General features: G+C 35.2%; 1 protein-coding gene across 1 annotated transcript in view; it reads right to left on the bottom strand.

Moving 5' to 3' along the window:
• Window positions 1-22,031, bottom strand: part of COL4A5 (collagen type IV alpha 5 chain) — a 263,146-nt gene that overhangs the window by 12,900 nt on the left and 228,215 nt on the right. The window contains 11 exon segments of the mRNA NM_001002979.1: window positions 147-275; window positions 1,182-1,253; window positions 1,389-1,461; window positions 4,593-4,726; window positions 7,349-7,357; window positions 12,419-12,427; window positions 14,135-14,320; window positions 15,768-15,818; window positions 16,203-16,301; window positions 16,917-16,997; window positions 21,399-21,525. Of these exon segments, the coding sequence (NP_001002979.1) occupies window positions 147-275; window positions 1,182-1,253; window positions 1,389-1,461; window positions 4,593-4,726; window positions 7,349-7,357; window positions 12,419-12,427; window positions 14,135-14,320; window positions 15,768-15,818; window positions 16,203-16,301; window positions 16,917-16,997; window positions 21,399-21,525 (970 nt within the window).

Here is a 22,031-nt window from a genome sequence, read left to right as displayed (position 1 = left end):
CAAGAAAAAAGGAAATGGGATCTGTGGTGGTCTGGTATTCTACTAGTTGTTGAGACTCCTCTTCTCAGAGAAAAACTATGACAAGTAAAAGGAGAACTAGGGAAATGTTCTCAGATAAGGCTTGGAAAGATGATCTGCAAATGTACCTGGTAAGCCCTGAGGTCCTGGTAGTCCTGGTAGACCTTTTAATCCAGGCTGGCCTGGGATCCCTGGTGGACCAACATCTCCTTTGATTATAATACTCTGTCCTGAAGGACCAGGTAGTCCAGGGGGACCTAAGATGCAAAACATACAAATTGGAAGGAAAGAAAGACAAAGGCCAGAAGGAATGGATGCCAAAGTGTCCTAAGGTCGAAATAAAAATTGGTGCAAAAGAAACAAATTACATGCATTGAAATGTTGGGAAATCTGTTAGGGAAAGCCATCATCTCACCCAGAAGACTAAAAGAAATAAAGAATTTCTTTACTGTCAATGGAAAAATTAGGCCTATTGTCCCTATTTTCTTTTTTTTTAATTTTTATTTATTTATGATAGGCACACAGTGAGAGAGAGAGAGAGAGAGAGAGAGAGAGAGAGAGAGGCAGAGACACAGGCAGAGGGAGAAGCAGGCCCAATGCAGGGAACCTGATGTGGGACTCGATCCAGGGACCCCAGAATCACACCCTGACCAAAAGCAGGCGCTAAACTGCTGAGCCACCCAGGGATCTCCTCCATTCTGATTCTAAAATCATTCTTAGTTACTGTTTGTTGTGCTTGTCAAGTGTCCCACTGAAGTGGTAAGGGAATTTAGTAGATGTCCTATTTCAGTTTATAGGACACTTCTATAAGTGTCCAGCAAAAAGAACTATTTTCATATTAAAAATATTTTCAATTAAAAACGACTTGCTCTTGTAATCTGTTCAACTGAATATGGGAAAGTTAGTATAAAAGCTAATAAAAATCTTAATGAAGCATTCTTGTTGGTCCTGCATCTATATTAAACTTAAAAGATCTGGACTCAAAATTTTCTTAACAAAAGCGAGAGGTTAAGACTTAAGTAAATAGAGGAAGAGTTTTGCCTACTTCCTTTCAGTTATTGGGGATTGAGACTCTAAAAGTTGAGTTCAGGCCTAATGCAAACTTTCAAGTTCTTCAATGTGCTTAAGTATCAGTTATAACTAACTCCTAGAATAAGTCTTACCTGGTGGGCCAACAAGTCCTGGATCCCCCTCAGGGCCAGCTGAACCTGGTACTCCACTGGGTCCCTTCATACCTGCAAAGAAGATGCATACAATGGCACAGCAAAGCAACAAAGTCATAGCATTTACCCAGTCAAATCAGAAAATGGGTATCTTATCCCAAAGGAGTTTAATATAAAAGGGGAACTTCAAAACATTCCTTCAAATACCTGGAAATCCTGGAACACCAGGGAGACCAGGATCTCCTTTCATTCCATTGAGACCTGGCCGGCCAGGATTACCCTGAGAAAACAAAATCATTAATTTTAGAAAAAAAAAATTGGAGGAGGGAGTGAGGTTATAAGTATTTATATTCATCTGTAGCACTTGCTCTAGGGTCATACTTCTAGGATTCAAATCCCAATTTTGCCCCTTACTAGCTTGTGTGACCTTGAGTTGATCATTTAACCTCTTTCATAGTTTTCTCACCTCTAACATAGAGAGATTAATAGTATCTACTTCATGGCTTTTTTGGTGAGGATTAAGTGAGATGGCTGCTATTAAGTACTTAGAAAACTGATTGGCTATATAGTATATACTTAATAAATGGCATCCATTACTTTACTATCATGAACAAAGACACTATTTTTAGTGTAGCACTGAGGTGATAAATGCTTCAGTTAAAATCACATGTGCAGAAATGATAAAGTCTGTAAGACTTAGCAAAAAATATAGCAGGGCCTATTACTTGGGTTTGAGGGCCAGGAAAACTATGGGAAGAAGAACAGTTGAGATTAAGTCTAGAATGTACCTAGAGGAAGAATAAGTATGGGACAATGAAACTTTATTAGTAGGAGTGTAAAAGGGGCAAACCCGGAACATATTATTACAACATGTAAGAAATGGCTAAAAAAATCAGGGCATGTTAGGATCCAGCTTGAAGAAGTTTCCAAATCCAGGATAATCTGAGCAGTGGAATAAACAATGATAGTTTACAAAATTATAAAAAAGAGAATTTATGAGTCCATACTAATAATAAACAGACAATACATGGAATAGAAGGGAGGCTTCGCCTATCAAAGGGCTGACTGGTAAATGTGGAATTAGGGTTAGAGGTAGAAAACTCATCATTTGCCACTATTTACTATATTCAACCACTACATTGTTTGGTTGAGGAAAATAAATAGATATTAAATATACAGGGAAATTTTGATGAGGAGCAGTATATTTGCATGATCTTAATGTATCTTTCCATAGTTTTGCTTATTAGTTACAAGGGGAAAGTAGTAACCACGCAGTGGAGAAACCAGATAACTTGCTGGAATGATCAAAATTAAGATCACCAATGAGGAAGAGATGAACATTGTGGGCCTAAATGTCTGATGGAGGACACAACATCACTCATGTAGTATTCCAGCTGGGGATGCATAACTAGAATGAAGAAATAGCAGACAAAAGAAGGAATATTCTGTTTTAAAAACTGGGGGGGGGCCCTGTGAGACTCAGTCTTTTAAGCGCCCAACTCTTAATTTCGGGGTCAGTTCATAATGTCAGGGTTGTGAGATCGAGCCCTGCATCAGGCTTCATGCTCAGCACAGTCGGCTTGGGATTTTCGCTTTCCTTCTGCCCCTCCCCATTCAAATAAATAAATAAATGAATAAATAAATAAATAAATAAATAAATAAATCTATCTTTAAAAAACTAAAATAAAATAAAAAAATAGGAAGGGGATACAGTCCTTCAACAATGTAAAGATCATGAAATTTAGAAAAATAGTTTAGCAACTGTTTCAGATTGAGAGAGCATAGAGTGATATGACCGTTAGATGCAATGTATAATTTGGCCTATTTTAGAGGAAAACAATGCAATAAGGGACAATTACTAGGTCAACTGATATAATTATAGTATATAAAGTATAAATAAAAGTTTATATTGATGTTCAATTTCCTGAAGTTGATAACTGTGCTTTTATTGTATAAAAGAATATCTTTAATTTTAGGAAAATTTTTAAAAAGATTTTATTTATTTAAAAAAAAAAAAAAAAAAAAAAAAAAAAGATTTTATTTATTTATTTATGAGAGACACACAGAGAGAGGCAGAGACACAGGCAGAAGGAGAAGCAGGCTCCCTGCAGGGAGCCTAATGCAGGACTTGATCTCAGGACCCTGGGATCATGACCTGAGCCAAAGGCAGACCCTCAACCACTGAGCCACCCAGGCATCCCTACTCTTAGGAAATCTCATGCACAGAAGTATTTAGTGCTAAAAAAGCATGATAGTTGCAACTTATTCTCAAATGTTTCTCTCTCCCTCCCCATATACAAATATATATATATATATATATATATATATATATATATATATATAAATTATATATGCATACATAACATATAGGGCAAAACATTAAAAACTAGTCCATCTGGGTAAATGATACATGAAAGTTTTTTTGTTTTTTTTTTACCATTCTTGAAATTTTTCTGTTTAGTATCATTTCCATTAAAAAATTAGAAAAGGTGCAAATATTAAGAACTTACACAAAATAAAATGAATAGAACTTTATAATATTAGATTTATAAAATTTTGGTATCAAGCATAGAGGCATATGAACTGGAAGCACCTGGGAAATGAATAAGGAGGGAGTAAATAGAGAATGAATAAAGAGAGGTCTCAAATTTTAAGAGTATGTGTCTAGAAGAATAGTAATGACATGAGGAAAAAAGGTTTGTTGTTGGAAAGTTTTAAGGACTACTATTTTAGATGTTTTTTTCTTTTTTTCTGCTATAAAGCAGTCATCAGAATTAAAAGATGAAGCCCAGGTTGTGCTGGTTGTGATATCTAACAACACTCCTCCTAAATGAATGCAAGCAGTGTTAATGATCCATAAAGAAGCATGTAACTTTCTGGGTCACTTAAGCCAATATGGAAAGTATATGAATGCAAATGTGGAGATATTATATTTCCTTTTTACAGGTGAAGACAGAAACCTAAAGTATCTATCTGCCTTCCTCATAGACACAAAGCAGAAGTGTTCAGTGGAGATGAAATTTGGCCCTAACTCTAATTTCAAAGTCTAAAATATCCCCACTCAGCTATAATTACTTCTGTATTAATGGTTTTATCCACATGCAATGCTCTAATATATTTGTCTTCTTTTATGAATTTGCTTTCACTGAAATGGAGGTTTCTCAAACTTAAGTAACATACATATCAATGACATCAAGTCAAATATCTTCTGAGGAACCCTTTAACTATAAAGTAGCAAAGTTCCTTTAGTTGGAAGAAGACAGAAAATCTGCCTTTTTCTTCCTTTGTAATTCACCGGTGAGGCATGCCTTAACCAGTAAATACTAATAAAAATAATGTAGCTTAGAATTCTCATTTTGTATGCAAATATCCACATCCCTTTCTCATCAAATTTTTACTCCCATTTTCTACCTGGATTCCTGGTGGTCCTTGATCTCCTTTCAAGCCAGGCAAACCAGGTTGCCCAGGTTGGCCTGGGTTTCCTCTCTCTCCTTTAATACCTCCATTTCCAGGGAGACCCCGGGGACCTTCTGGACCTGGTAGACCTTGACAATGCACAACAAATGGCCATATTTCAGTATAGCATAAGAGTAGTACAAAAGCCTGGCTTTTAAAATATCAGTAATCTAATCCTATTAGTTTGCAGAATAAGATACAGACTACATCAAAACATACAGACACGTGCTAACTCTCTAATATAAATTAGACTGTGTTCTTTTTGTTATTAACATTGGTTTGCAGTTCCTTTTAGCTTGCATTTTATTATATGTTAAATCTTTTTTTTATTATATGTTAAATCTAATAAGCTCATAATTAAAGATAGGACTACTCAGGACATTATAATAAAGACTGCTTCTGTAATGCTTAAGTGTTTCACTTAAATGAAAAGAAACAAATACCAGGGCAGCCCGGGTGGCTCAGTGGTCACTGTTCTCAAATTGGAGCATACATCAGAATCCCCAGGAGAGTTTGATAAAACAGATTCCTGGGCTCACCCCCAGAGTTTTGGATTCAGAAAGACTGGAACGGGGCCCGTGAATGAATATGCATTCTAACAAGTGCCCTGTAACTAAAGCTGCTGATTCCAGACCACACTTTAAGTAGTGTTTCTTAAAGGGATTCAATACATTTGTCTCATTGGGATTATCAGCAGATTGCTTTACTTATAAATAGTTATTTTATAAGTGGTATTTGTAAGTAGTTTTATTCAGCTTTTATTACTACACAAGTAAGATAATTACTTAGGCAAAGTAATTTTAATTTCATTTTAGTGACATGCTTATTAATATATGGTAATATTCTAGCATCAGAGATTTATTAATTCAACATAGTACCTTTGAATTTATTTTAAACATGTTTTCATATTATTTGCATTTCAAATATTTCTGAAGAAAAATTCTGCATATGTCTTGTGAATAAATACAATTATTTAAAATAGGATTTTGCTAAGCTATGTTTTTAACTTTTCATTCTAAAGATATCAGGTCCATTAAACAACCAAGATTTTATCAGTGGCCACATCTTTTGTCACTAGGTGGGAAGTAGCTGTTACTTGCTTGTTAAGCAGTGTCTGAAGCTAAAACCAACTAGTTCTGCCTTAAGAAACTAATTATGCATTAAATAATGAACAGGCAACAGACTTACACATTTTCTCCTTTGGTAATCTTAGTTTTTCATTGATTTCAACAAAAAACAAAGGTGTGTAGATTACTTTTGAAGGAAATATCGTAGGCAAATGAATTTAGAATACTTGAGTTCATGCTTACCAATGGACAAAGGGTCATCGTTTTGATCTGAGATAAAATTCAGACTTTAGTTCCCTTCCAATACTCTTAAAACCCAGAATCAGTGACTACATGCTAAAAAGGCAGCATGGCATATGGATTAAGAATGCTGGACTGGAGCTGGAAGGCTAGGTAATCCCAGCTCCAATAATCATTAGCTGTTAGACCTTAGGAAGTTTATTAATCTCTTTGGGCACAATTTCTTCCTCTTTAAAATGGAAATAAGAATAGTACCTACTTCATCAGGTTGATCCAGGGATTAAATATGTATAAATTACTTAACATAGTACCTGGTACATAGTAAGAATTATGTAAGAGGTTTTTAAAAAATTATTACTACTATTACCTTCATTATTAGTAAAACTGAAAGTAAGAACATACCTTTAAAATATGAGCCCATTTAAAAATTTTTAGCTATTTCTGTGTGATTATTCTATATGGCCATGAGAAAGAGGAAACAGGTCTACAACAGTACAATAATTGTTTTATCTTTAAATAGTTTAAATTATATAGTCTCCCAAGGCCAGCAACCAGGCAAGACACACTTAGAAATTCCTTTCCCAATCATAAAGAAAGGGTTGGAGTAGGTTGCACTAAAATTAACAAACAAAAGCAACTGCTGAGTTCACACCCCTGGATAGGGTTTTCTAAGCAAAATTATTAGTTTCATCCATAATGTATAATATGGACTAGAAAACAGGTAGCAAATCATCTTACTGGGGAAAAAATAAACTGTTAATCAGCCTAACAATGACAAAGTAAGAGTAAGATGGGGGAGAAAAGGGAATCTTTCATGATCCTCTTCCCAGTCTTAAAAGTTATCAGAATATTTGAAAAAAAAACTAGGCATATTATAGGAATTGTTCTTTCTGCTGTTAAAAGAAAATATTGGGAAATTTACATGTTATTAATTCAGACCTGCTGTTCTGGAGTCCCTCAAATTTAAATTAATGATTTGCTAATGATATAAGGGACATATACGTATTATTTTTAATAGTACTCAATAGTAACCCTCTTCCACTTTTGAAAATAGCCACATAAAGATATCAGAGCAATGTCAAGCAACAAAAATCAATATGCCAGATGCCTGTCTAAAAATCTTATTGCAGTCTTAAAGATAACAGTAAGTGTATATCCATTTAAAATTCAACATGTCTTCACATATGTATTACCTATTATAAATAACTGAAGCTACAAAGACCTAATGTCATTTCAAACTTGATTATAAACAAGTCACTTTACCTTCACCAATATGCTAAATACCAGAGCAGGTAGTATTTGAGGATAATAGCCCTCTTCAATGACTTCTGAGTTACAGCAAAAAAGTGCATTTCTCTTATCATACATACAAAACATAAAAAAAAAAGAATTGACCAGTCTAACCTTGAAAACCTGGGAAGATCAGAGTTCACCAAAGCCCAAAGATCGATGTTAGCAGTATCAGACATCACACAGTACAAAATAAGATTATGAGTTAGAAGTGGTTCACATTATAGCACAAGTTAAACAATAAACCTCTTTGCCAGCATTTCTCATACCTACAGCATAATCAGTATGCAAACAGAACCATACAGAAGTATAGAGAGCCAAACATTTTCAAATAGAGCTTATTATAGGAAATAAGCTGCTAGTTTTCATTAATCCAAAAAATGGAAAACTCTACTAAAGATATCATGTTAACACTGCTACTATGGCTTTCCAAAAGTTAGCATCTCAAATATTAAAGTTGATAAGACAGTACCATTTCACTGGTTGCCTTCCATTCCTTTCACAAAGGGATAATATTGGATAAATGCTTACGTTTATCTTGGCCTCCACTTTCCTTTGGTAAAAACTCAAAAGTGCAAATTTCTGGATATGTTCAGACTACCTCAAAGAGGTACAGTTAAGTTTAAAGGCCTCATTAGACAAAAATACAAAGATCATAGGTAACTAAATGGAAAAATTAAAATACAAGTACACAATGGCCATTACCAACTATACTGCTATTTGCCTTCTTTGAAAATCATTATATAAAGCCACATTCTGATTTTTTTCATAACTCATCAAGAAGCTTTTTTCTGTGAATTATTACTTATAACAAGTTATTCAAAGAGAAAGAAACAATATGTATTTGTTCACCATTGAGTGTTAAAGAGCTCAATTTTCCAAAAATGTGAAGACCATCAGTGAAAGGGTACATTAAAATATTTTGACATGCGATATCCTACCCCAAACCACAGAAAATATCACATTTTCTTTATTATTATTCAATGCACATATTAAATCAGAGTATTAACTATTAAAAGAAGGATCATTAAAAAAGATAAAAAGACTATAAATAGGACAACTCTTGGTTAATGTTAATTAACTATAAACACAATTTCCTTTCCTTAGAAGTCTTGCTATGATTTATAAACTCTGAGGTTAGCAGAGAGAATAAATTGTGCTAGAGCCATGAATCCTAGGAATTAGAAGACCCGGGGTCCATTTTCAGTTCTACTGTTTACATCTATGGGACTATAGAGAATTCAATTTTCCTGAGCTTGTTTTCTCACCCACATAATGGCAACAATGTTATCTGCCCTAACCTCCCTCACAGAGTTGTATTAAAGATCAAATTTCATTTAAAAAATATAGACCTTGGGCAGCCCGTGTGGCTCAGTGGTTTAGCGCTGCCTTCGGTCAAGGGCATCCTGGATACCTGGGATCAAGTCCCACGTCGGGCTCCCTGCATGGACCCTGCTTCTCCCTCTGCCTATGTCTCTGCCTCTCTCTCTCTCTCTCTCTCTCTCATGAATAAATAAAATCTTTAAAAAACATATAGACCTCATATCTGCCATGTACAGGGTGCTACAGGGAACACAAAGATTAGCTAGACCCAAATTCTGCCTTCAAGGAGCTTTTAATAAAAGTACATTATATGATGTAAATGGTGGCATGTCACATAAATATAAAACATAACTGTTACAGCTAGGTAATAAAACTTTTAAAGAATTTGATAATTTGAAATTCAGAAGGCTAAAAATCAGCTTCTGTCTGTGTACATGGTTTCTAAACCACATAGAACAAACTGACTCAAGACAACAGTTTGAAAGAGTCTGGCCACGCAATTAGTTAAATAAAATAGAATTCCTACCTAAGGTAATTCCAAGTTTGAGTAAAGACATTTTATATATGTATTTGCTATAAAAGGATCAATAACTAGAATGCTTATAAAAGTATTAAAATATGTATTTTCATCTGAGAAAGTAACAAGGAAAAAACTTCAGATCATATCATAGCAAAACTTCTAAGATCATAACTTCTAAGAGTTAAAATTTTAATAAGTTATATGCCAAATCAATTTTGTACAGGAAGTTCTCAATCCATTATTTCTCAAATGTCCTAACAAAGTTTAACTGAAAAAATAAAATAAAAACCCTAAAGTATTGTACATAAGTGGTAATAACTAAAGGTAAGCTGATGAATTTATTGGCAAATTTTAAATACAGTTTCCACTGTATTTATTGGCAAATTTTAAATACAGTTTCCACTGTAGTTGTAGTTTCCAACAGTTTTCCAACTGTTGCGAAGAAAAGAACACCATAGACACCAGGTTCCAATAACTATGTAATTTAGAGTATATCTGGTAAATAAGATGTCAAATTGGTTTTAAAGTGGTATGAATACTAAAATCTGGAAGTGATCAAGGCCACAGACTTGTATGCAAGTCAGACAGGGGAGTACTCAAAATTACTTCAAAGAATGCCTGAAGTTTTCTCTTTATCATGGTGATAGTTAAATAGTATGCACTTGTCTTAATCTTTTTTATGACATCGATTTAGGAAAAACACAGGAAGCAGTTAATAGGGATTGATGGAACTTATAAGGTAACAGAAAACAAGAGAGTAGAGGTAAGGTCCAGTCTGCTATAACTAAGAGTCTCCTAAAATGGCAGAATAACTTTGCTTCATCACTTATTATAACTAGAATCAGAAGCCAGATCATAATCATTGATCCATACAACTGCCATTATCAAAGGATGATATATGTTACTAGTAAAACAGACACTTAACAGAGGACTGGAAAGCCCTAAGTCAGATTCCCAGCTAAAGAGTATGACCTTGAGTACGCTTCTTAACATCTTTGGGCCTTAGTTTTCTCATATGTGACAAAGATTCTCTCCTTGGATACACTTTAGACAGGCTCCTCTGAGCCTTCTCAACTAGGCCTCATTCTTGGGCCCTGTTTTTGGTAGGCTGAAGTCTAGTTCTAGCAAGAATTGTTTAGCAAGTCACTTTAGGGAGAGTCTTCCCACTGCTGATATCTGATCAAGTCCCTCATCCCCCAACCTAGATGTCTAAGTCTTTGGCCTGACTTTAGCAAGAATTCCATTGGGCCAGTTTAGCAAGAATATACCTGCCCTTGATGTTTCCTGCTAGTAATTTTTCATCCACTAACTCCCTCACTCCGCTGGTTGACTATAAATCCTCATTTACCCTTGAATTCAGAGTTGAGCTCAGTCTCTTTCCCCCATCACAACATCACAACTGTTTCTCCCCTACTGCAACAGTCTCAAATAAAACCTGTCTTGCCATCTTTAACAAGTGACTGGTGAGTAATATCTCTTTGAAAAGTGTAAAACTTAGGTCTCGGGATCCCTGGATGGCGCAGCAGTTTGGCGCCTGCCTTTGGCCCAGGGCGCGATCCTGGAGACCCAGGATCGAATCCCACATCGGGCTCCCGGTGCATGGAGCCTGCTTCTCCCTCTGCCTGTGTCTCTGCCTCTCTCTCTCTCTCTCTCTCTCTCTCTCTCTCTCTCTGTGACTATCATAAATAAATAAAAATAAGAATAAAATTTAAAAAAAAAATAAATAAATAAAACTTAGGTCTCTTCTAGATCAGATACTCTATGGCTCTATGAAATTATGGGTTTGTGGAAGGACTGAAGTAGGAGTAAGTAACTAGGGAATCCATTCAGATAGAAATAGATGGCTTCCAAGAAAGACTTTTGAGAAATTATGAATTTTAACTCATAAGAGAAAATTTCCTGCCATTCCCAATAGCCAGAACTCAGGAATATACTTTTAAATGAGATTAAGAGGCTTCTGATCTGTGTTGGTTGTATAGATTTTTTTATTCTGTACCTATTCATCCATTTTCATAGCAGGAGAATTTAGAACTTTGTGACAACCCAAAATAAGAAGATGGAATGGTTTAAAAATTATAAGAGTTGTGGCAAGTCAAGAATTGAATATTTGCAGGATCTGATAATACATATTATAGTTTTAAAAAGAGTATCTTTTCAAGGATGTGGGGAAAAGGGAACCCTCCTGCACTACTGGTGGGAATGCAAACTGATGCAGCCACTGTGGAAAACAGTATGGGGGTTCCTCAAAAAGTTAAAACTAGAACTACCCTATGATCCAACAGTTTCACCCTATTTACCCAAAGGATACAAAAATACTAATTTAAAGGGATACATGCACCCTGATGTTTAATAGCAGCATTATCTACAATAGCCAGATTATGGAAACAGCCCAAATGTTCATTGACTGATGAGTAAAGAAAATGTAGTATATACATGCAATGGAATATTACTGAGCCATAAAAAGAAAGAAATCTTGCTATTTGCAACAATGTGGATAGAGCTAGAGAGTATTATGGTAAGTGAAATATGTCAGAGAAAGACAAATACCATATGACTTCACTCATATGTGGAATTTAAGAAACAGAACAAATGAGCATAGGGGAAAAAAGACAGAGGCAAACCAAGAAACAGATTCTTAATTATAGAGAACTGATGGTTACTAGATGGGAGGTGGGAGGGGAGATGGATGAAACAGGTATCAGGGATTAAGGAGTACACTTTTTGTGATGAGCATCGGGTATTGTTTGCAAGTGTTGAATCACTAAATTGTAATTGAAACTAATATTAAACTGTATGTTAACTAACTGGAATTTAAATAAAAAGTTAAAAAAACAATGCCTTTTTGAAGGATAGTTTGATTTCATTTACATTAAGAGATATAAGACAAAAATAACTTTCAACACTGAAAGTAAAGGTAAAATATTATTCAAATACATTTTTGGGTACTATAAATTTTTTACTACAAATGACAAAGATACATGAATTTTAAAATGTTAAACTAGTTTTCCTAACTAGGTAATTTTGGGTTATTCTAATAGACAGAAACATTGGACTCTACAGTTCTTTCAACTTTCAGAGATAGACCAACATGTAAGAATTGAATTGGCATATATGCTCTTAAAATATATTCAAGCACTTGAAAATATTAGGTACAGGTATATATATGTATATATATGGAGAGATAGAATTATATATAAGATGATATATATACACATATATACATATATGTATGCATATATATGTATAACTATATATACACACAAACATATATATATATATATATAAATATAAGGAAAGTTTCAAGGTTCATGCAGTTACTACTTTGGAGTTAAGGAGCTAACCTGTAGGACCTGGATAGGGATCAAAGTTCACCAAGGCCCAATGTCATCATTAACAAAAAGGAAAAATATCAAAATTGTTAGCAATACCAAGAAACTAAAGCATTACACTAACTTCTTTCAAGTTAAACTTTAATTCAATAAAAGAATACTCTGGAAGTTCATATTCATGCACCTTTAGATAAACCAAATTATTACCACTTAGCATCAGCACTAAAATAAAGACAGCACATGTAATATTTTAAAAAGCAAAAAAACACATTTTTATAAAAATCATTACCACAAACTCAAAAACAACCAATTCTAAGACAATTGGGTTTCAAACTCCATTTTAATTTGTAGTTTATGAACAAACTGAGAAGTCACAAACTACTCTTCAGGGAGGTGTTCTTCCTACTGTTTAGAAACAGAAATTTTTTAAAGCATTTTTGTGACTAATGTCTTTACATTAACACATTAACACATTTCACAAAGATGTTCCACAGTGAGCTCCATTACTAGTAAAGAACAAATAACCAGAGTGCTGATTAAAATATAAAAAATGATAATAGTTTGGTTTATTTTATAATTATTGCATGCACAACCAAGCAAGACATTGGTGTCATTTCTTTACATGCAAGAGTTAATATGGCTGAGGAGGTTTTCACTGGTTTTTCAATAGTAAAAAGAGGTAAAATTCTAAATACCCTCTATAAACAGTCAAGTCAGATTAGATAAAATCTGGTTTTGAAAATGATCCTCTGAACAAAGTATGTGATCCCATTTGATTCATGTTTTCAGAGCATATCTTATTAAAATTAACTCAATTACTTCAGAGTCTATGGTAATTTAAATGGAACCTTTCATTTTTAAATACATTCAAAAAACAAGTCAGAGACTTTCAAAGGTTGAAAGGACAATTTTGTTTCTTTAACCTTAGATTTCTCTTATTATTTTAAATCAGTGAAGGCCAAATTTTAAGTTACTCAAAATATAAAAATTGAATATGAAGTCCCAAAAATCTCTTAATAATCTATCACCAGTGATTGTGCTCAGCAACATTAATCCTGGATGAAAACAAGCATTTCCAAACTTAGCAAAATGAAGTGACATAGCACATACACAAAATGAAAAGTGAACATTGGATGCAAAATTGAGACTACAAGAGCAGTTAACACGAGACAAATGAGGTATAGACATGAAGCTGGTATGAAGAAATCGCTATTCAATTTAATCATGCTGTGATGCTGAAGATAAATTTGATTGCCTAGTTCCTAGAGAAGATAAAATGTTTTTATTGTGCTTGGTGACATTTGCTGATCATGTCATGCTATGACAGAACCATAGCAACACTTTTGGTATGGACCACAAGCATCTATGGGGTGATCACTAAAATGATTTCTGTGATGACATGCTGAGAAGCTCACATTAAAAATGCAGATGGCATTTTGCTGCCAGGTTATCAGTATAGTTTTATGTTTAATAAAAAGACCAATAAATCCACTATTTCCTTTTTTCCTCCAAGTTGGTTTTAGTTCAATTTTAAGTGATGAAAGTCATTATTGAAAAGAATTATTAGGTGCCACAGAAATGGATGGAGCTAGGTATAAACCAAGCTATTTTACTTGTAAGAGCTTCTTAGATTATAGAGTCTAAAGTCCTAAAAACTGAATAACCTGCCAGCAAAATGAAATAAATTAATGAATAAATAGACCATTCCCCTACTGCTCATGTACATACCTGGTCTCCCAGGAGGACCCTGAGGCCCAGGGTTGCCTTTAGGGCCTTCCAGAGCTGGACCTGGAGAGCCAGGAGGGCCTGGGGGACCCTGGACACCAGGGAAACCCTGAAAGCCTGGTTCTCCTTTTGGACCAGGAAGGCCAGGGTTTCCTGGAATGCCAGGTAATCCTCCATCACCCTTTTGACCTATAAAATATAAAAGCAAAGTGACATTAGGGAACACATTAAATGATACTGCCTGTATTAGGCTTGCCTGTAAGGCTAAATCTATTCATTCTTGTTAGAACAAGTGATGGGATTCAATAGGATCATTTCTATCTCCCACCAAATCCCTAACCCATCCAAAAAAAATTCTTATTAAATATATTCATCTAAAAAAAATAAAAAATAAATAAATAAATATATTCATCTATTATCAGAAATATTTATTAGAGTACATATAGAAATAGAAAAAGAATAATAGCTTGGATCATGAAAGATACCCTTTGTATTAGGACACAGAGCAATGATCACATGATCAGTGGCTGCAAGAAAATAAAAAATAGAAAAATAGAAAAATTTAAAGTATTGGCATGAACAGGTTAGAGATGGCTGGAGGAAATTCCTTGAATATTTTGAGACGAATGAAGATAGGCATCTTCAGTGTTTGCTGGATATCCCTGAAGACCATTCTGTTCAAGATTTAGAACTCAATCCAGAGAAACTATTCTCAACATTTTTTCTATACCACCAATATGGCTGAAAGTGATATAACAGTGGCACATTAAAGTAATAATTTTCACATTAGGATCATTGGAAGGTTATCAATATGCCTGTGGTTTGAAAAAAGCTTCCATAGAATAGCTAACGGTCATTTCAGAACATAAACAGGCATATCTGTACACACATTCAGTCATTCAATTAACTATTTGGTGCTTACAATGAAAGTAAGAACAAGTGAGGGCAAGTTTATGTGTATGAGCACATATCCCCTCAAAATAATGCAAGCTGTATCTTTATACGGAGTTTTCCATTTTTATTATCAGTACATATTTCTGCAGTTTCCTCATATTACCTTGGTTTTGTTTCCATGTGGAGAAAAGAGTATTTTTCTGGCTGAAAGACTTTTTAAAAATTTAGTGAAATCTACCCATTTCTACATATTAGCTTTCTTTCCTCAGCAGTTATTTATGAAATTAGTGAAGAGATAGTTTTATGTAAATTTCTTTAAGAATGCATTTTTATATAGCACGACACTTTTTACTGAATTGTTAATTAAGAACTGCTTTAAGGGGTGCCTGGGTGGCTCAGTCGGTTAAGCATCCGACTCTTGATTTCGGCTCAGGTCATGATCTCAGGATCTTGTAATCAAGCCCAATGTCAGGCTCCATGCTCAGTGGGGAATCTGCTTCTCTTCCTCTCTTTCCCTCTGCCCCAACCCTCGCTCCCACTCTCTCTCTCTCTAAAATAAATAAATATATCTTTTTTAAAAAAGAACTGCTTTAAAAAAAAAAAAAGAACTGCTTTTAGATATAACTTTAGATTTGAGTTTTCTGGGGTTGCATGTGCATTTTATAACAGTAAATGGTAAATGGAAAAATAAATGTACTGGAGCACGTTCCTTTTATATTGACTGATCTGCATGTTTTATTACCAGAAAGTCCTGGGAGTCCAGGGGGTCCTGGGATTCCAAAGCCTGGTTGACCTGTCAGAGCATAAACCAAAACTCTCAAATAGATAAAATAAATATATCTTTATACACATATAGATATATAAGTGGAATGTAGATTACATGTAGAATGTGAAATAAGGTCATCTAGAGAAGATGAAAACAGCTGGGTAACTTCTTTACATGAAAAACTGGGAAAGAAAGAATATGGAGTTCTTTTATAAGAAGGTGGCAACCTAATTGATCAATATGAAGTAATATTCTCAGTACAAAGTGCAAGAAGGTACTTAGGAAGGGAAAAGTGTATAGTAGCTTAAAGGTTAAGAAAGAATACATAATTTAATTGTGGTAAAAAAGGGCAAAAGTTAAAAAAGACAAGGAATGAATTAGAAAATTAGGAACAATTAAAAAATATAGCACCTGGTTCACCCTTCTGTCCAGCTGGTCCAGGAATACCATCTTGACCTGGGTTTCCTTTTTCACCTGGAGGCCCTGGTGGCCCAGGATGCCCTCCACCACCTAAAGCACAGGGCACAGCAGGTTATACCTATCTTCCCAATTTCCTTTCCTTCCAAATTACCCATTCTTTCCATACTAGCTTCAAATAGTTCTATCCAAATGACACAAAGTACTTCTGAGACACCCCTTTAAATCACAAAATCTTGTAAAAAAGCATAAAAGGAACAAAGGCTAATGAGATTAAGGAAGAACCTTATCTTCCTCCACTCAGTATCCAAAATCTTTCAGTTTCTCATTTTAATCTAGCTTTAGAATATCAAGTAGAGTAAGGAATGTGGGTGGAATGGGGTGCATTATAGGCCTCATATATGGGGCCAAGAGCTTTCTAAAAAATACCAGAGCTTCCACTAATTGTAGGATACTTGAAATAACTGTCCTTGGAAAGAGCCCCCAAAATAAGGTTCCAAAGTAGTAATTTTAAGTAATTTTTATTAAGAGTTGTTCACTTTGAAAAAACGAGTTGGTCACTTGTACCTAACAAGTAGTACTAAGTGAATGATCACCATGTTTTCTCATCTTAAAAATGTTCACAGCTCCCAGAAATGATTTGACTTTCCCAAAATGAATATGAGCTGTAGTTTTACAGAACAACAAACCCTTAGGTTTCATGCTTACCTACGGGACCAGGTTCTCCTGGAAGGCCAGGGTTCCCAGGAGGACCATTAATACCTTTTGGTCCAGGAAGTCCTGGGGTTCCTAGAATTCGAAGAGCTCAATTTAATAATAAAAGAAAAACTGTATTGCTTTAAGAGTTACAACTCAAGCTTATAATTTATAGTGCTGACACAGAAACAGTGAAGAATAGAGAAAAAATCCAAGAAAGATGCTAATATTTGCTGAATATTTTAAAGAATAATTTTAAGTCTTTAAAGTTATTTACCCAAAGGCTGGCATTATTATAGATTCATAATAAAAATAATCACCACAATATTACACTGGAAGAATTGGTAGGATTCCATTGTATGTATATACCAATTTTTTAATACATTCATCTATTGTTGGACATTTGGGTCACTGTTGGGTTTTCAGTGCTATGAATATCTATTTTATTCATGGAAACCTGTTCTACTCCCAGTTTTTAGCTATTATGAATAATGTTGCTAAGGAATATTTCTGCACCAGTATTTTTGTGGACATATGTCTTACTTTATCTTGGATAAATACCTAGATAGGAATGGAACTGATGAGTCAGAAGAGGTGTATGGTGTATATTATTAAAAAAAAAAAAAACCCTGCCAAACCATTTGACACTCACAACGTTTCAGAATTCCAGTTGCTCCATATTCTTGTACAACATATGGTGATTATCAGTTGTTTTAGTAATAACATTCTGGTAGGAATGTAATGCTACTTCACTGTGGTATTAATTTGCATTTCTCTGATGGCTAATAATATTGATCACCTTTTCATGTGCTTATCCATAAATCATCTTGGCCATCCATATATCATCTTTTGTGAAACATCTGTTCAAAGTTTTCCCCATTTAAAAAAGTGGATTGTATATCTTGTTATTATTGAATTGTAGAAGTTGCTTATATATCCCAGATATCAGTCATTTGTCAGATACTTGTTTTGCAAGTATTTTCTCCTAGTCTGCAGCTTCCCTATTCATTTCCTTAATGATGTCTTTTGATGAGAAGAACAGAAGATCTCAGGTTCTTTAAAAAAAAAAAAAAAGCGTGGAGCAACTGAATATCTGTATGAAAAAAAACGAACCTTGGCCCCTACTTCAAACCATAAAAATATTTTTATTCAAGACAAATCATAAACCTAAATATAAAAGCTTAACATTAAACATTGTAGGAAAATAGAAGAATATTTCCATAAACTTGAGTAGGCAAAGATTTTGTGAATGGGACACAAAAAGCACTAACTATGAAAGAAAATGAACTAGACTTTATCAAAATTAACTTTTGAAAAAAAACAACTTTTGTTCACACAATAGCATTAAGAAATGTCATCACACAACAGCATTAGGAATAAAAGGCGAATTTGAGACAGAAAGAACATATTTATAGTACATGTATCTGACAGACTCATATCCAGAATATATAAAGAAATGTTTTGAATTAATAAGAAAAAAAAGGGCAAACAACTCAATAAATGTGAGCAATAAAACATGGAGCAGGCATTTCAAAAAGATGCTATCCAAATGACCAGTAAGTATATGAGGGATGCCTGGGTGGCTCAGCGGTTGAGCGTCTGCCTTCGGCTCAGGGCGTGATCCTGGGGTCCTGAAATCAAGTCCTGCATTGGGCTCCCTGTGTGGAGCCTGCTTCTCCCTCTGCCTATGTCTCTGCCTCTCTCTCTCTCTCTCTGTGTGTGTCTCTCATGAATAAATAAAATCTTTTTTAAAAAGTATATGGAAAGGTGTTTAATATTGTCATTCATTTAAAAAAAGTAAATTCATTTAAAAAAAGTAAATTAAAATGTTAATGATACACTTCAATGTACCCACCAGAACACCTAAAATTAAAGATTGACAACACCAAATGAGGTAAGGACATAGGCAACTGGTCATTTCACAATACAAAGTACTGACCACAGTATAATTACGAGCTACCAGGAGCCACTTAAGAACATTTCATACATTGCATGTGAGATTGTAATTTATAAAGCCACTTTCAAAAATTGGCACCATGCACTAAAGTTAGATGTATATCTCTGCTATGATTCAATAATTCTATTACCAAGTTATTGTCTAAGAGAAAGGAGTATGTATGTCCACCAAAGGCATGTCAAAGAATGTTAATACCATCTTTTTTAATAGTCTTAAACTGGAAACAACCCACAAGTCCATCAAAAGGTGAATGGTAATTGATTATTATGTATTTCTTCAATGGAATATTACAATGCAATTATTAAAAAAACCAAACTATTGACACATGCAATAAGATAAATGAAGCTTACAGACATGAGTGAAAGAAGCCAGACAGGAGGATATAAAATGTATGATTCCATTTATATGAATTTCAAAAACAGGTGAAATTACTTGATGGTGATAGAAATCATAGTAGTGATTACTTTGGGGGGCAGATTCACTGTGAAGGGGCATGGTTAAAACTTTATGGGGCAAGGGAACTATTTTATATCTTGATATATGTGGTAAGTACACAGATATATACATGGGTGAAAACTCATCTCCTAGTCTTGTACATTTTACTCTACATCATACTTCAATAAAATGTTAAGGAAAAGATAATCAAAGGCCCACTCTATCCTTGCCACTGTGCAATTCAAAAGACATATGAACAAATTAAATACATGCATAACAGAGGAGGTAGTATAATAATCTAGTTCAGGCTACCTACTTGACTATAGTGCTAAGTCTCTTTGCTTGCATGACTCAGTCCTTGTCATATAAATGAACTGAACAACTGTCCTACCAACAGTCACCGAAATGTGTACCTGAGCACAACTTTCTAAAAGAATCAGCAGCAGGCTAAGGTTTGGTAGTGTATACTATCACCTACAAAAATAGTAAGGCCTCTTTTTTAAAAAAAGATTTTATTTATTTATTCATAGAGACACAGAGAAAGAGAGGCAGAGACACAGGGAGAGGGAGAAGCAGGCTCCATGCAGGGAGCCCGACGTGGGACTCGATCCCAGGTCTCCAGGATCACACCCTGGGCTGCAGGTGGCGCTAAACAGCTGCGCCACTGGGGCTGCCCTTTTTTTTTTTTTTTTTTTTCATTAAACTTTTGTTTTAATGGGTCTCAAAATTCTGTGACAGATTTTTGGTCAAGTTGTTTCCATTAAAAAGTACTGATTTTAAAAACTAATAACTTAAAACTGCCACACACCCACAAAAAAAAAAGGTCCACAAAACATTCTCCTTTTCTTCTGAAGGTTTTACGATGCATTGTTATCATTAACCAGTCTTTTACTATTAAATGGCCAATTGACACAAACAGTTCTGAGACTGTTCTTCCACCACTGATTAAGACTGGGGTGGCAGGTATTGGGGATAATATTCATTTAGCCTTCTGAGCTTTCTGGGCAGACTTGGTGACTTTGCCAGCTCCAGCTGCCTTCTTGTCCACTGCTTTGATGACACCCACAGCAACCGTCTATCTCATGTCACGAACAGCAAAACGGCCCAGAGGAGGATAGTCAGAGAAGCTCTCAACACACATAGGTTTGCCAGGAACCATATCAACAATGGCAGCATCCCCAGATTTCAAGAACTTGGGACCATCTGCCAGCTTCTTTCCAGAACGACGATCTATCTTTTCCTTCAGCTCAGCAAACTTGTAAGCAATGTGAGCTGTGTGACAATCCAGCACAGGTGCATATCCAGCACTGATTTGGCCTGGATGGTTCAGGATAATCACCTGAGCTGTGAAGCCAGCTGCTTCCATTGGTGGGTCATTTTTGCTGTCACCAGCCACGTTGCCACGACGAACATCTTTGACAGAAACGTTCTTTTTTTTTAATTTTTTTAAAGATTTTATTTATTTGTTCATGAGAGACAGATAGAGAGAGAGAGAGGCAGAGACACAGGCAGAGGGAGAAACAGGCTCCATGCAGGGAGCCTGATATGGGACTTGATCCTGGGACTCCAGGATCACGCCCTGGGCCAAAGGCAGGCACCAGACCGCTGAGCCACACAGGCATCCCCGACAGATACGTTCTTGACATTGAAGCCCACATTGTCCCCAGGAAGAGCCTCACTCAAAGCTTCATGGTGCATTTCAACAGACTTTACTTCAGTTGTAACATTGACTGGAGCAAAGGTGACCACCATACCAGGCTTAAGAACACCAGTCTCCACTCGACCCACTGGTACAGTACAGTACAATAAGGCCTCTTAATTGACTTGTGGCTAGCAGTTAAAGATTGAAAAATGCTCTACCAAGCAGGTTTTGTGTTTTTTTTTCCCCCACAGGTTATTGTTCTGCTGAGCTGGTAATACTGATTCTCATTTTATACAGAAAGAAATTTGGGCAAATAAAAGCTAAAGAGCTGGATCAAGATTATGTTGCTAGTCAGTATCTGACTGGGAAGTAGAAGTCTACCAAATAAGAAGTTGCTCTATGGTATGGGTTAGAGTAGACAGGAAGGAAAGAAGGAAGCATTAAATAAAAAGAATTTTACCGGGGAATCCAGGAAGGCCTGGTTGTCCTTTTGCTCCAGGGGTCCCTGGTAATCCAGGCAAACCAGTATCTCCCATAGAACCTTTGATTCCAGGGTTTCCTGGGTATCCAGGAAGACCAGCTTCACCCTAAAATCATGAATAGAAAGATAAAACTAAGTCTCTATATGACTTTAGATTGTATAACAACATAGCATTATCTTCAGAGCATTTATTTTAGGTCAGGAATTCTGCTAAGTGCTTTACATAATATGCTTTGTTTAATCACTTGTAGAAATTTAACTTGAAAATGCTTTGTTTAATCATCACAACAGCTCTTTGAGTTAGGCTTTATCATCTCTATTTATAAATGAGAAAACTGAATCTTGAAGAATTCAAGTGCCTAATGGCTCTAGTAACTGGCAGAATCAGAATTTGAACCAAGGTCTGTCATACTCCAGAGTTCATGCTACTTCAACAATATGTAGGTGTATTATCTCATTAATCCTTAACAACTCGATAAGAAATGAGTATTGTTATCCCACTTTACAGTGTTGCAACTAATAAGTTGTAGAGTCTGCATTTGGATCCAGATAGTCTGAATTAAACTTGTGATTGTTATTCCTGGTGTGCAACAATGAAATTCACTGCTTATA

This window comes from Canis lupus, chromosome X (assembly GCF_011100685.1).
Source record: "Canis lupus familiaris isolate Mischka breed German Shepherd chromosome X, alternate assembly UU_Cfam_GSD_1.0, whole genome shotgun sequence".
NCBI classification, from domain to species: domain Eukaryota; kingdom Metazoa; phylum Chordata; class Mammalia; order Carnivora; family Canidae; genus Canis; species Canis lupus.
Note: the sequence above shows the minus strand (reverse complement) of the source record. Positions and strands in the feature narration are given on the sequence as shown.